At 26.1% G+C, this 18,129-nt stretch overlaps 1 protein-coding gene across 1 annotated transcript in view; it reads left to right on the plus strand.

The window, feature by feature from the left end:
• Nucleotides 1-18,129, plus strand: part of LOC105620039 (cardioacceleratory peptide receptor) — an 80,834-nt gene that overhangs the window by 39,110 nt on the left and 23,595 nt on the right. Inside the window, exon 2 of the mRNA XM_012201548.1 lies at nucleotides 16,975-17,110. Coding sequence (XP_012056938.1) covers nucleotides 16,975-17,110 — 136 coding nt within the window. The remainder of the gene's footprint in view (nucleotides 1-16,974; nucleotides 17,111-18,129) is intronic.

The raw sequence follows: 18,129 nt of genomic DNA on the forward strand, positions 1-18,129 counted from the left end.
ATATATATATAAAAATGCAAGAACAAGATAAAAGCTTATGTTTGACAGGTTTACCGTACATCTTAACTCAAGCATTACACATTGCCGTAGGAACTGCTCTTACAAGATAAAGTAAATAAACTATTTATTCATTAAACTCGGATATATAAGATTTCTCGTAAGTTGAACAAATTGAGGATGATTTAATAATATCAGTGATCTTCGTTAATCCTTTCATCTCAAAGGCTTCGTTTTGCATATAACAAGATGGAAATTTCTTCCTGAGCTTCTTTATGAAAACATCAGTATTATTTTATTATAATTAGATCTGCAAAATTTTATGCGGTAAAATGATTATACAAATTTTTGGCTAATTATAAGGTTAAAATTAAATTTAATAAAACAATTAAACAATTTAATTAAATAACACTACGATCTTTTTCTTAATGCATAAAGATATATACATATAAAAAAAATGATACTATAGTATAGAATATTTATAACACTTAATATTATTTTACAATAATTTAATTACCTATTGCAAAATTTATTATGTCAGCAATATTACATCAATATTATATTAATATTTAATAAATTAATTATATTTCATTATTACTGTGTCACACTACTACAAATTTTTATGAGAAAATATTTATAATAGTGTAACATAGTAACAATGAAATGTAATTAATTTGTTAATTATGTTCAAAAATATGAAGCTGTAAATTTCTTTTCTCTTTCTTTATTTTTCCTTCAAAATTTTTATCTTCATCGGTGTAATTAAATTGAAACTAATTTCCTTTTTTGCATTAATGATTAGTTTTCTTTCTTTCTCTTATTTAATAATATACAATATATATAAAAACATTAAAATTTAATACTTTTTACAATTTAATACTTTTTTCTTTAATGTTTTTTTGTATAATACAAATATTCTTTTTTTTTTATAAAACGAAATTGTTTTTATTATTCTTATTAATTATCAACTCTTAACATATTTTACGTACTTGATGTTGTTATCAATATTTTATAAATGGATTTAAAGTCGTATTACACGAATTTATAAAAAGCAAAAGAAAAATGTAAAAAATGTGAAATATTCTAAATAGTTGACAATCCACTGTTTAGGACGCGATAATTGTGACTAATGGGATTCCTACATATTCTTTTTAAAAGGAAGATGCACTTATTAGAATTCGCGTATACGTTAGCATGCATTCTAAAATAAAGCGTGTTCCACGCATCCCGTTACAAAATCACCGCCCAGTACCACGTCGCGAGACACGAGTCACGCATTATGTATGCATGAAGAACTTTTTTATCAGTACACAGTATCACAATAATGTGAAATAATAATTTCCAAAACATAAAAGTATACTCAATTCATAAACGCTGTCTATTATTGCATTATGCATTAAAACTATTACACGGGCTTGAATTAATTTCATCATATTAATCGCAATCTACATCTGCGACTATTATTGTGATTTTTAATTTGAGAAAATTCCTAGATCTCTTTCAATTAAGAAATTTAATGTATTTACATAATTTTTGTATATTTAACATTTAAATTTTTATTTTCTTAGAATATATGTTTGTTAAAGCACTGACAAATAGTCTTTTGACAAATATACTTAGGTAGCAAGTTGTAATCATTTTGACGTTAATCATTTTAAATTATTGTCATGTTACCTATTCAAAATGTAAATAATGACATCTGTTTGATCAATTAATGACGTTATTTATTTATCTATTCTAAGACAATCTATTATTTATCTATTCAATAAGTATTTACATTATACTTATTGACATCGAATAAATGACCAATCCATGACATAATATAATAATAACGTTGTTATTAGTGATTAATTAGCCATCATTCATGTATGTATTAATAAACAATTCATCATTCATTTACGTCGTTAATAATACGAAAATAATGCCTTTTATATACTCTTGTTACATGGCTGAGACAAATCTAAATCATTGTCACAATGATTAGATGTCAGATTCGTCAAGAATGACTAATTACGATGTCAAATAGACGACATTTTATTACCTGGGTGTATTCCAAGAATAAAGTGAATTAAAATAATATTAAGAATATAACGTATTTTTTACTTAAATAAACTACTTGCAATGTTTATCGATTTAAAGTTATAATATTTTCGAGTACAGTGAATTTGAACCCAGTCTAATTCGGATCAGTGAAATCACACGTTCTACTTTGGTTTCTGATTGAACGTGATCATGGTACTTCCGAGTTAACCGACTTTGATTCAAATTCACTGCACTTTAAAACGCCATTAGTTTCAAGAAAATTTAATTAAATAGATTAAAGTTCCAAATATATTCAAGTTAAATTAAAAAAATTGGACCAATTATTATTCTCTATATTTGTATTTAAAAAATACATTTAAATATGAAAAAATAAGATATTCTAAGTTTTATATACGAATTGACTTTTATTATCAAATATATAAGTTTAAAAAAAAATGACAATCTACACGTGCGAAGCTATAAACCACGAAAATAAAGTTTTATTTCGTTGAATATGCATAGTTTTATTATTCCGCACGCGCGGAAATCCCAGATTCAATACATTTCATGATTTTTTTATAAAGCTAATCGAAATAATATCATGTTGACTTAAGAACAAAAAAATATAATCTATATTTTTTGTTTTAATAAATACTTAGAATTCACACTTCTGATCGTGAAATTTGGAAGTTATCTATGATGATGAATGAAATTATCAGTTAAATCGAGTTTTTAAATCGTTCAAATCTATGTTAAACATATTCAAGAAATGTGAAATTGTGTAACAATGATTTACAAAGACTAATTGAAAGTGTAACTATAAACTGGACACGTCAGTTTCGCTCGCTGTATAATGTATAAACGTGCGCACAACGGTGAAGTAATCACGGCATGAAATACGTTAAGTCGACAAGCCGGTGAAGTAACGTAAGTTGGTACGGCGAAATGAAATTATGCCGCAGAAAAAAAATTAATAAATAAATAAAACAAGATGCGCACGGTATAAAGTGCGACACTCCTATAGTGTAGTTGGTAAATGTAACGCGGAATAAAGACGCGAATGTGCCACCATGATGGTATCGAGAGGGTGTAAAAATTTACATGAGCAAAGGCTCGAGCCTGTTATTACGCTGCCATTTCGAGACTGCATGTCGTCGACCTTAGAACGAGTCGAAACGGCTCGTTCTGCACAACCATGCTCGTCATCTCAAAAGACCTGATGAAACGGGGATGTCGCTACCTTGTTGCTGTTGAGATTGAGATGAAAGTCAGTTGTCGACTCTTTTACGAACAATTCTTCATCTCGTTTTCTTTGGTATGTAGACCTTACGAAATAACTTGATCTTTTTGTAAAATTGTTATTAGAACGGAGGATAATGCTTAATCCAATTAATCGTTACAAGTTTTTGAGAATAATGTTTAACTTCTTGTTATGATTGTGTCAAATTTACTGTACTTTTTGAATTGTATTTGTTAAGTATTTTTATTAAATATTAACTCAAAAAATACGACTCGTAAATTCAAAATACAAATATTGAAATCAATATGTATATATTATATATTTATATAAAATAAAATCTTGATTAACAGATGTTATCTTTTCATAAATCTTGTATTAGAATAAAGAAACAAAGTCTTATATAAAACATAAAAATTTATGAATATCATTATTGTAGCCCTATCATAATAAGAGTGAAATTTTTAATTACTTCTCATCAAAATTTTTGTAATTACAATGAAACTATTTTTACTGAAACACCCAAGAGTTACTCTTCAGTTTAAGAGAAGAATATTTAAATAGATCTTACGTAAGAAATATTTTCGCATAAAAGAATGGAGTAAAATGCAAAAATTTCGGAATATGAAGCAGTTTGATAGTTTTCAGCTCCATAGTTTTTATTTCGCGAATTGAATTAAATCCATAATGCCGGAGCCTGGATCTGACATCTCATAAACTCGAGGATATCGCGAAGATTTTGTCTGCGAAGAATATAAATGAGCATAGTAGCAATGTTCCGATGGCATATCTCACGATTACGTCACTCTTTCCCTATTATCGAAAACGCACCCGATTGCGTTGTGCTCAGCTCGCAAAAGTTTTCTATAAAACCATTTCATAAAGTACAAACTACGATATAATACCCTAACTTTAGAAAAAAGTATTAAAATAAAAAAAGATTGCAATTTTCTCCAGAAATTATTTTCCTCATTTATTTAGTTGCAAAAAATATTTAATTTCTGGAACGCTAAAGTTTTTTATATATGAATAATGTTAATAATATCAATTGGTTTGGAAAATTTCCACAAGTTATGATAACAATATAAAACCTCTTTTTGATTATTCTTCTTTTCTACTACTTGGATTTAAAGAAAAATAATAAAATAAATAAATGAACAGATATAAACAATTGTAAACAAGAGATAGTTCCTTTTGCCGACAATTCGTTTGCATACAAAATTATTGCCTATATAGCTCAATTGTCTTACACATACACTTTTGCGTACAAATAAAAATTTCACAAACGAAGTCACATATGTTTACATGTACTACTGTCTATTATTGTCTACAATCGATCGCTTACGAGCACTTTTGTGCACAAATAAAATTTCCGGAGACGAAATCACATTTGAGAATATTAACTACTTTGAGAATATTAAAAAGTTTTTTTAAATTAGAAATTATAGTATTAAATGGATATTATAGTATTAAATGGTAAATTTTGTTAAATTTTAAATGCTAAAAAATAAAAAAATAAACGAGAAAGATTATAATAAAAATAAAAAATGTTTTCTCTGTTCGTAGTCTATCTCGAATTCCACAAAATTGTTTTTCTGAAGTTTTAAGTTCTATCATGATAGAAAAACCGTTTTAATCACAAACGAGGAAATAAATTCAGATAGGATGTTTACATACAGTGAAAAGATTCTATAAAGCTTTCTGCATAAAAAATTCATTTGTTATAACTCAGAAATCTGATTATAACGTAGATAATTAAAAATTATAATATTTTCTCGAAACAATTTAATAATTTTCAAATCAAGTTTTTTTAATTTTGAAAAATAAAGTTTAATTAATTACATTGGAATACGAAATAGGTAATTTACAATTATTGTATAAATTCATTATATTCCTTTTGAGCAAAATCGATGTTGTTTTCTGTTGGTTTCTATTTCAACTTCGCAATGTATGTATTTACATTGTGATTTCATGATTGCTTATAATGTATATATCATAATATATGCTACATACGTAACATCAATTTCACTACACAGTAAAATTACTTTCAGTGAGTTTATGTTGCGAAATTATTCACAAATATTTTCTATTCACAATATGAAAATTGCGAATAGAAAGAAGATATATAAAACAATTAAAATTAGGTGAAATATATATATATATATATATATGTGTATCAAAATAAAAAATGTATTTTCTATATTTTTATATTTTCATTTAAATGTCATATTAATTGATTAATCAATAAAATTACTTGTTTTAAAAGAAATGAAATTAATAAAAAGTTGTTTAACATATTTCCTTTAATATATATAATAAATATTCCTTTAATAATAAATATTAAGTATAAGGGAGTTTATCAAAAAGAAACAAATATTACGCAACTATCTTTTTTACATATGGGGAAAAAACAAAGAAAATAAAACATCCATTTATCTAAGATTTTCCGAATACATCCAAATTACTGTAATGTTTTGATAAATTTTTTCGTAAATAAAAACCGATGTTGAATAACAAAATATTAAAATAAAATAAATATAGTAAAATAAATAAAATACTTTACTTTAAGATAAAATTTTATCATTTTTTTATTATAAAAAAATATTTTGCAGCAATAATTTACACTACTATTATCAATGTATACATGCTTAAAATAAATCAATAAAGAGATTAAAATTTTATTTGGTAGTTTACGAGTTTTATAAATGTTTTTCTGAGAGGATCGTTTATTTTTCCGGAAAATAACGGGATAAACGAGGTAAAGCATGCTAGAAGTTGCGGAAGACACTTGTTTCGCGGAAGAGAGAAAGTAGTTTATATGTCTTTTTGCTCTGACATTATTTCACACTGCTAAAAGGTTTGTATTTTCAAGCGCAATATTAATCTAATATTAATGCTAAAATTTTAGCTTGTTGAAGTGCCATCATCGTTGTTTGTTAAATATTTATGTTTCACGAAATTACATATACCTACATTAGTCGTAAGTGAAGGAAAATTATATACAATAATTTTTAATTAGAATATGTATACAAAACTAAATAAGTGGAAATAGTATATAAGATTTTTTTTTACTTTATTTCTTTCTAGATTATTTTTATCAAAAACCAATAATAATAAAGCAAATTCAGTTGAGTTCGGAAAAAAGTTCAGTTTTTGTATATCATGCGCCTAAAGAAAATATTGCAATCTGCATGTCTTATAATTTTTATACAACACAATATAATTTTTTCAATTAAGATTAAATTTCTGCAATTCTTAAAAAATTATGTTAAGTTATTATTGTAATACTAAATTATTGAATTTCATTATTAGAGCAAGTTCAAACTTTTTTTATTTATATATAATACGGTACATAATACATACACTACAATATATAATACTATTTTATTAATACAGTATAGTTGCTTCCAATATCGTTTGCGTGCGCGTATTGAGTTCTAAAAACAAACCAACATTCTTTACTTGTCTATCAGGAGTCTACTTACGCAGAAAATAGGTATATTTAAACGTTCTCCTTATTATTATACGAGAAAACGACATCGTTAAATTTACGCTTCTCATTCAATTGTTACGAATTACGAATTACGAGTGACCCGTTACTCTTCGTAACTATCTGCGATGGTTAGAGATCTTCCTTAAGCACAGCATTACCACGTTGCCGCTTGACGATTTACCATGGCTCGTTATAATTATACGATGCCACTACGGCTCGTATACCGGCATTTCTCTTGTTGCACCCAATGTAATAACGATACTATAACTAGCTAATCCTACGCTAGCAGCAAAATATAAAATTATATCCGTTCCCCGAGATCAACAGAAATGAAATTTCATATCTATTAAATATAGTCGATTGAAAAAATATGTAAATGATGACATATAAACTGAGATTATATTCTTCGCGTATTTTCGTAATACTTTAATCTTTTTAGTAATTTTATTATTAAATTTTAATAATTCAAATTATTATATAAAAAATTTGAATTTTTCTGAATTTGTATACACAGAAAAATATCATTCTATTGCCAAGGAAAGCAATTATTCATTTAATTTTTTTCTTTTAAGTAATGGTTACTTTTAATAAAGAATATTTTCTCGCTAGTAGTTTTACAATGTATTCATCCCAAGTTTTAGAAATACTCAATATATTCAAAGTAAGAATTTATTCTTTTAAAGTATGTTATAAAATTTTATCAAAGAAAAATCAGATTTGATAAACTTAAATATTTAATGCATTATAATATTTAATACATTGATGTAAGAAAATTTATTTGGTCAGAAAAATTTGGTATATTTCTTTCAATTCTATACAATAGATTTAGGAAAAGTGAAATATAGTTTAGAAACAAGAAATTTTTTTCTTGTTTGAAATAATCATATTTTCAATTTAAATAAATATTTATTTTGGGATCAAATTGTAAACATGACTTTTTTATATTATTCCATAATGGTGTTTTCTCATATAATATTTATCTTAATTATTTTGTATTAATAAATACCAGTGTATTATTTCATTTCTATGTAATTCCCTCAAATATTAATAATATGAAACTATCAGCAGAAATGAAATTAAGAATAGTTACAGGAAATATACCATTTGCAATGACTCGATCACAAGCGATTAGCTCAGTGTAAATGTATTAGGCTTACTATTCTAGAGATTGTAGTTCTCAAATTTGTTATTTCTTGCCAACACGCGACAATGTGATGCGTTTTTCAATAATTAATTGTAGTTAATAAAACATAATATATATATGCGAAAAATTAAACTAGAGATATAAATATAATAAAAAAAATTATTTTTTTTGTTAAAATAGTAATTATTTTATTACAAATAAATATGATATTTCAAATAAAGGAAGAATTCTTAAAAAATTAAATCAAATTTTTGATTTAATTTAATATTCTTGATTAAAGTATTAAATTTTCTAGAATTCAGAATATATTTTATATAAATAAATTGGATGCTTGTGATGAATTTATAATAAATTTACGGATATATATAACTTTTGAAATACTTGGAACAAGTCATTATTACTTGCATACAGTATAAATTTTTCTGTGTGTACAATCTTAAAAATATTTAAAAGAATTTAAATCATCATTTTATGCTTCAAAAAAGAGTTGTTTTATTTCTTAAAATAATAAGTACAATAAAAAATTGTCATGTTTGGATTGAGTTGTATATATATTGTAAATTGAAATTGAAATTTATTTTAGATTAGATTTAATTATTTTATTCAATTAAATTCAAATAATTTTTGCGTAAAAATTTTTTTTAATTTAATCTTCTTGCATTAGGTTCTTTTTATTTTCTTCTTTTTTCTTGAAAGAGAATATAAATATATACTTTTTTTAATAAAATAATCTATTTGTCTCGATTACAGCACTGCTAAAGAATTACGAACATTGAATTAGTGGATATCAGGAGGAAGAGAAAGAATTGCACATGCGAACGATGTCGTTTCTTACGACTCGTAAAACCCTGACTCTGTATACATGATAAATTCTCTTTAAAAACAATTTTCACTCGTTATCACGCAGCCTGTCAATGCCGTTCATAAGCAAATGTACTCATTTGATGTTTTACGCGGCTGCATAGATTTTTGCTTAGGCAGATCTGACAATTTACGTTTAAATAATCGCATTCAAGCTCTACGATAAATTTTATAAGTCTAACAATTCTTTATTTTATTATAAAGTTGTGATTATTTTGAATGTATTGACGTGTAATATTTGGCATTAAATAAAATAACTACTTTTGCTGTTGCCTGTTTGTAAGTAATTACATTAAACTGTATTCATAAATATTGTAAATATTGAAAATCACTCATATTTTCAATTAATGTCCAAAAATGTTTTCTATTTTGAATCTGATCACTAGTTTTCAATGTTGGACTCAATAAAAATCGCTTAAGTAGAGTTATCTTACTGGGTAAAGTTACTTTATAATTGTCTCATATCTGATAATTATATTATCTGATAATTGAAATTTTCCTATTTCTCATGAAATTAGCAAATAGCGGAATAAGGGAATACAATTCATAATTTATTATGTCAATCTAACATTAATCTTATGCACGGATTATCAATTTTATCCATTGCTTCGTAAATCCCATTTAATAGCGGTTTGTCACTCGACGACGGGTTATGCCAACGCTCAATTACACGCAACAGATTTTTACAGAAAGTAAAAATGGTTCGTTTATGGTGGGTTAAATGGGTTAACGTTGCCACTCGCTGTTAGCTTTCTTTTATCGGTACCGTCTGTGAAAAGCGTCCGGCATCCGCGGCGAAATAAGATCATAAATCAAGGCAATTTTTTACAATCGATGAAATTACGCTGTAATATGGCTAAGTGCTTTATAAAGTACACGAGGCAATGGTAGAAATCGTACGGATGAAAGCCTGCCACCTCGTCATTTATTCCCGTCACCCATTAATGAATCGTATGAATCCACTTAGATGATGTCGTCACATCTATTATGTCGATTAATTTGTATATCAGGAACCATCTTGTAACTGACACAAGATGTTCTCGAATCGGAACTCGTCTTTTGTACTCGTCTTTTGACGTCTTGCGAATTTTGGAGGAAATGATAAAAAGCTTTGAGTCACATCATTAATGAATCTGATTAGGTATAAATGTTATTAAAGATAAAATTAATTATTTCGCTTAGAACAGAATATTCTTGATACATAAAGATTAAAACAGAAGATACTTTATGTTCTCATAAGTTCTCCCACTTTATTGCATTATATTTTAATAGCAGAGTCTCTTCAATCAAATTAGTAATGACTTTTTCCTGGATAACAATTTTAAAGCGTTAATAATTTTTTAATTATTAATTATAGAAAATAAGAGCTTTTTTCTGAAAATAGATTTCAGGAAAGTAGATAGATAATAAAATCATATAAATCAATATAAAAGTTAATTTAAAATAATATTAATTTGTAGCATATTTATATAAATTAAAATTATATTGTATAATCAATTCGCGGAATTTATAAAATTATTATTAAAATTTAACGCAATACTAAACATTCTGCATAGCTTATATTTTTGTTTAATATTCAAATTGCTCTCGAGAAAATACAATTCATATTTTCATGTGGTCTGTCAAAGTGCACATTCAAATAGACATAAAGTAATGAGCAGCAATTAAATGTCAAGTCAAATAGTTTTTAAAAAAGAGATAGTATTTAATATCTTACATTCTTCACTATTCATAATCCTCCCGACGAAATTACTCGCCAATTTTTACGTAATTTACGAAAATACATGTTCAATAAAAAAGATGCATATAATTAATGTAGCCCACAATTAGTGCCAAGCTGAATGAGTGAAAGCCTTGATCATTAAAATATAATTTTTGTGAACTTTTATGAAAGTATAATTTAGAGTAGAGACTCTATTTAAATTTAATAATAAAAATGCAATACAAGAATATCTCCAGATATACGAAAGTCAGAAAGTAAAGTGGATTTATTTATGTAAGCGGTACATACATGGCTTTGAGGTCAGCCAAAAAACTTTGCAGATAGCATCAGAAATAGCTCGTTATACTTTGTAAAGCTGGGCGATTATAGTGAAAAATAATATTGTATATATTTTGCTAACGCATGCATTGTACGTAATAAATTTATTCTTTGATTTCCTCTCATTGTATTAACGTAGAGTTGCCAATTATGGTATTACTCAATATTATAATATTCAATTCATCAGTAATCAACATTTATTTCGTACATTTATTTAGGACAAATTCGATATTCAAACATATCTAGTTTGTCTTTTGAGTTAGAAAAATCCAATTTTATTTTTTAAATATATAGTCATTGAAAAAATTATCGCATTAATTTTGACGTTTATAATGAAATTGTGAAGTTGTCGATAGCATGTTCGTCCGTCCCGTGCATGTGCTATCAATTTCTATCAATCACCGAATTTCTTATTCAAAACGGGCGTCTCGACGCTTCCGACAAGCACCTTCTTGCAGATCACGCGATCTCATTTACGTCCCCGGGTCATACTGTAATAAACAATCGCCCGGTGATCGGTATGGCAGAATCTTTGCCACACACGATATGCGTGACTAAAGTAGCCTCACGCATGACCCGCGACGATTAATCGGGTGGAACATAAGACGATGCAAATTGCTGAGAATACTTTCGTGTACCTTTTATAAAAAAAATTCTTTTATAATAAATTCTGATAATACCTAAATTAAACAAATTCTTCTTTTTTAATCTTATAATTAGAATAGAATCTTATAATTAGAATATACTTTATGCTTAATATGAATATAAATACACATTTTAATACAACAGTGTTAATTATTTGTAAAGCTGTGCGTAATTATAAAAGGAGGAGGTATTTTAAAATTTTAAAGGAAGAAATTTTAATGTTTAAGTTCCATATTATAAAATAAATGAATGTAAAAGTAATAGAATTATTTAAAGTTGCATGATTATTTAAAGCAATCATTTAATTTTTAATGTGACCCTCTTATGATTCTGTAATTCAACTATATAATTATCAGATTTACATGTTTAATAATATAGAGCTTATCTCACTTGGCCAAGAATTATTCTCTTGCACATTTTATTTTTCCAGTCTAGTAATGCGGTATATATAATAGTATCACAGATAATGACAGAAGTGTAACCGTGGGTTGCGATTGCGATATAAAATTTTGCATACGAATCTCGCGCCCGACAAACATGGGAATCAACTTTATACGATCGATATTGAGCTTGCAAGTGACATAAGTAATTGCATTTCGCATTCGGAAAGTGGTGCAGATCGGATGCGAATAGAGAATCGCAATCCGCGATGTACACACGAGGACAGGAATGCTTATTCATATCTTTTCATACCTTCTCTGATATATATGCAATTTTAAATAGATAGGCATTTCTGTTCTCGTGTATACATACATGATATTTCAGACATTGTACCACTTTTTCCTAATTACTAATACTGTGAATCAAACTGAACTAATGCAATGTCAAAGTATCGATAGTTTATAAACAATAACATAATACAAATGAAGTATATAAAATCATTAGACATTTTAGCACCTAAAAATCCTTTCTATAAACCTAAAAATCCTTTCGAAAACAAAAGATGAAATATAAAATAAATAACTGCACTACATGATTTTATTGAAGTAAAAATTTAGCTAAATATAAATCTGAAAATAATTTTATTGGATCATTAAAATAATTATGTATCTTAAGCTATTAAAAATGTTAAAATATTTTGCAATTATTTATCGTACTTGAATTCCCTACATATTTATTTTAATGGTTTAACAAAATTATTTCCAGATCTAGCTAATTTTTTTTAAATATTTCAGTAAATTTTTCATTTTATTCTTTCCAAGTACTATGTAACATTTAGATTCCTCCTCCTTTGTTCAATTTGGTTATTTAAGACAAATAATTATAATATACATTGAAGAATGTATTCTCTAATCAATAAAACAGATACATACATATACCAACTTAAAATTTAATATTTATAGTACTCGCAGAAAGAATTACATTGTTCCAATCATACAATACGTCAAACATTTTAATAAATTCAATAGTAATATGTAGAATGCGAAACCGTTTTGAAATATCATTTTGAAGGCTATTGTTTACAACGGACATTTTCAATAAAATATAAACAATGTTTCCTATCATGTTATAAAAATTATTTTTATCTGTAAAAATTCTTTTTTATAATATTATGTCAGTTTATTGCAAAATTATATAGATTTTTCGTTCGTCTATTTTTTTCCTTATCGATCAATAAAATCATTATTAAGTTCAATAAAAAAATAAAAGAGTAATATTTATCTATAAATAAAGCCTATACGTATAATGCTTGTTTTCCTGCTGAATTGTTTGCGTTTCAGTACACTGTTAAATCTATAGTTTAAATTTAACCTAATGAGTCGTCACTGCTTCTATTCAATTATCTAGTTATTTTATATTAAAACGGTAATTAAATTTGACACTATATTGTGTCAATTTGATATTATATAGTATATAATCATTGTTTTAATATAAAATAACAATATATTTAATAGGAAAAGTGGCGACTCACATTAGATTAAATTCGTCACTATAGATTTAACAGTGTAAATTAATAGAATTCACACACACACACACACACACACACACACACGCACACACACACACGCACACACACACACCACAGAATTCCTCATAATTTATCAGAACGCAAGCAATCCAGCAGGAAAACGAGCATCGTAAGTTTAATTTAAAGAAAAGATTAAACCTTAATTAAAACATCACTTTACTGATTAATTTTAATTATGTAAAATTATAAATATTATATACTGTATAGATATAAAAATCTAAATATCACAGAAGTAATTAATTAACAAATTTAGCAATAATTCATTATAAGATTTTTGTCTTTCTGTTTGCTATTAATACAGTTTTATTTTTTAAGCATTTTTGATGCTATTTCATGCATGCTATATTAGATCGAATTTGTAAAGAATAGACTGTTGGAATAGACTGTTAAAAATTAGTCACTGCAAATGGATAACAATCTATGCAAATAAGCCTGTGGATGCTCCAGTATTTGTATATTCGATACGCGATTCTTGAAAAATTGGATAATTTTGACCTAAATCGTCGTAATTTTCTTTCATAGTTCGTAATTTGCGGAATAGAAATAAATTTAGTGCTGAATGTGGAGAAAAAACAGAGGGAGAAGAATAGGATACGAGTTTTGTGATCCACTTTCGTCGATTCAGCGATATTTTCTCGTCCGAAAAGTAGATATCAAATAATTCACATCCATTGGGAAAAAAATATCAATGCTGACAAATTCTCTTCAATCAAAAGATATAAATCATGATAGCTAGACATCGAAAACAAATTTTTTCCGCGCTTATAAATTTTATCCATAAAATAATTTACTATAAATATTAACTATAGTAACTTGATTATCAATTAAAATTCAATTACTTTTTTCAAAAAATAGAAAGAGCGTGTAAAAGTTAATTACAAAATTTCGAACATACGAAATAAATAAGAATTATATTATAATCAATAGTGACTATCGTGGCGCAGAACGTAGCGTAATTGCTTTTGTGTTAAAGATCCAGGGTTCAAATCTCTCAAGAATTCAAATTTGATTGAATCGTCCTCTTTCGGAAGGCAATGGCAAATCTCCGAGAGTATCTTTGCCATCATCATTTAACGTTAAAAACTGTAGATCTCATATATCAATGGATATATTTATGTATTCGCCAACACGCATAGCAAGTGTGGCGTTTTAATGCCAAACTCCTTCCTTCCAAAGTAACTATGTAAAATGGAAAAGATTGAAAAAAGCCGATATCCAGTTGTGAATGGAATTAGGCTGATATAAATAGAAAATCAGTAAATTTAAGTATAGACAATATAATCAGTCATATTACATTAGCCATTAAATTACAATATATTGCAATACATATTTTGACTTTAAGATTGAGGAATCCTTAGATGTTCACATGGGGACGACAGTAATATTATATAATTATAAAAGAAAATAGACAAACCGCAATTAATAATGTAGAGACAGCTTAATCTTAAAGTCAAAACATGTAATGTAACGTAATACAGTGGTGTAATATGACTATATTGTCTACGTTTTTATTTTATTGATTATCATATAATATAATTTCTTATTTCATATATTAAGAATTTTATAATTGACTCTTATATGCCCTTTCTATTCTTTATAATATTATTTGAGAGAAATATATTTAATAAGAGTTTTTTGTTCTTATTAATTCAATTACTTTCAATTAATGAAATCTATTAATTTTGATATTATTTTGAAAGAAACTCATACTATATATAATTAAGTTACATTTATTTTTATTATTTATATTTTTAATATATTTTTATAACAATAGAATATCAAAATATTATTAAAGAATTATTCTATTATTTAACAAAACTTTATTTAACAAAATTAATAGAGTATTAATAAAATATTAATAAAGTATTAATAAAATATTTATTGTATTGTAATATTATAAATATGTTTAAATTTTTATAAATTTTCTTTATTAGCAATTACTTTTATTACTGTAATCATCTTTATTTGTTTTCAAAACTAAAATAATTAAATTCAAATTGTATTCCTAACCCACATTGCAACATAGTTGAAATATTTGAATGATATTATCAATACGTTGACGCATAATCGTTCAATTTAATTAATTGACTTATTAATTTTATATATCTTCAAATGCAATAATTGTCATAAATTTTCTCTATTGAAGATGTTGTTTTTAGTATTGACTTAATAAGTTTATTAATTACATTAATTCATTAAAAATTGTGTATTTATTATAAAAGAGTAGTATATTCTTTTTTTTACATTTAAAATTAAAATATTTAATAGAGTTTTATAAAATCAATAAAAATTTGGGAAATATTATAACTTTAAAATAATTTTAATCAATAGATTTAAAAAAGTAAAAATTAATCAACACTTTGATCGAAACATAACTTGAGTATCCATGAATATTTGAAACTTATTGCAACTGATTAATTATTATTGTTAAAACAAAGAAGAATGAAAACAAAGAATATGAAGATATTAAATCATATTAAAGGCTTGTAGGGATATATGCTAGTTGTCCATTCTCCATAAAATCACGTTGTGTATCATATTAGCCGCATTTATGATCAAGCAAATCAGTTTGCTATTCGTATTAAGCATGGCGTGCACTATGCAAACGATGTTGAAATTAACACTCACATTGTGTTTCTCTCATTACACAGCGTACAATATACGACATACGAGATCACATTATCTAGTAAACTAACCATCAAATCAACTTGCAAATCAATAAATAACATTCCGTCACGTCAAAATACAATCATAATGCATGTATGCATCTAATAAAAGATAATAAAATAGAGTCAAAATTTGCTTATGAAGGGAATGTTTAAAAAATCGATTTATCTTTATTGAACTTAAATGTGAAGTTTAAAATTATCCAAAATCCGCACAATTTTGTGAAATTTTTTTATAAAAAAAGTCTTTTTCCAGCAAATATATTCTAATAATTAAATAATAACTATAAATAAAAGAAGTGCTTCTTTATTAATGTTTTTGAAAGAGAGAAAGAAAGAGGGAGAGAGAAGGAGGAAGGAGAGAATTATACAATCGCTTTTTTTCATCGAAAATATCTTTACACTCTCTTCAAATCGTATTGGTTCTATTCATAGATATATAAGTGCAGCGAATAAGAAAAAAGTAGGAAATGTAACATATGCCTGAAAAGTATAGAATCATAATATAATGGAATTTCGATAAAAATGAAATGGTCGTGCAGCACTCCTCTTTTTCTCAAAACATCAATACAAAAATTTTTTTTATTACAATTTATTATATTTTAATTGTAAGATATATTTGTTGCAACAATGAGTTGCAACAAAACAATGATTTTGTAAAAAAAAAAATAGCGGTTTCACAAAGTCCTGGATTTTATATGATTTTAAGTCTAAATTTTGTATATTTTTTAAGTTTCATATTTGATTTAGCAAATTCAATAATATAAAGACAAATACAATTACAAAATATATATTAGATACTCTAAAATTTTTCAAGAAAGAATCACACTTCTATTAACTAAATTAGAAATAAAATTGCTAATTTCACAGAAGTGAAAGAAACGCTTTTCTTTTTATAGACGGAACAATTTGCGGTACTATGGCTACTATTTGCAGTGATAGTCGCCGGTAATACTGCAGTTCTCGCCGGACTTCTGCTGGGAAAACGTAGAAAATCTCGAATGAATTTCTTCATCATGCAACTGGCTTTTGCTGGTAAGTGTCTTTATTTTTAATTAATTAAGAAAGTTTTCATCTTTTATGAAAGTACATCAGCTTCAAACTAGATAATGAATTCTATTACGTGTACCAACAATTTGTAAAAATAATACCTGTACAATCAATAAAGCTACAAAAGATAATAAAACAATCTAAACAACAAGAGCGCCACGATCGTAACTTTATTTTATTTCCGCATTGTCAATATTTACCCGAACGAGAATTGTGGACAGAGATTATTGTTATAATACGTTAGTTCCCAAAACCTTCGCTTTTGATATTTAATTCAAACTCTGGAGAATACGATAGCGCATCCTCTTTCATATATGCGTTTGCAGATAATATTTTTTTTTCTCTTCTCGCTGACTTATCTTTATGTAACAGAATTCACGAAAACGCGAACGATATCACGCGAATGATTTTTGTATCCCAGTGCTGACTACATTGCATCTACATGTATTGATTGTAAATGAATATAAATATACTTTTACTCAAAACGATATTATATCAATAGAAATATATCTTCTTTGTAATATTGTTATAATTGTGATTGATTAAATATCAGTTTTTTTTTTAATATTTATATAAACTTGTAAGCGACTTAAAAACATAACTTATATTCTTATGCAAGAACTAATATTTCTGCGAGAAATTAGTAAATATATATAATAAATCAACTTGGATTTCCAATAAAGAAGTTTACTATTCATATATGTACTTCAATAAAAGATATCGAACCATACGTGCATATCTATTTGAACTTGCACCAGAAAGCATCTAACAATAAAATAAAAGAATGGATCATCTTTTTTACGGTTTTTCTGAACTGCGATTTAAATTTTGCCTTTTACTTTCAGCATATGCAATAAAATTTAATTTTTTTAATTTAAAGCAGCCTTTTTGTTTTAATAAGTATATATCATATATTTAAACACACACACACACACACACACACACACACACACACACACACACACACACACACACACACACACACACACACACACACACACACA

This window comes from Atta cephalotes (genome assembly GCF_000143395.1).
Source record: "Atta cephalotes unplaced genomic scaffold scaffold00024, whole genome shotgun sequence".
NCBI lineage: Eukaryota > Metazoa > Arthropoda > Insecta > Hymenoptera > Formicidae > Atta > Atta cephalotes.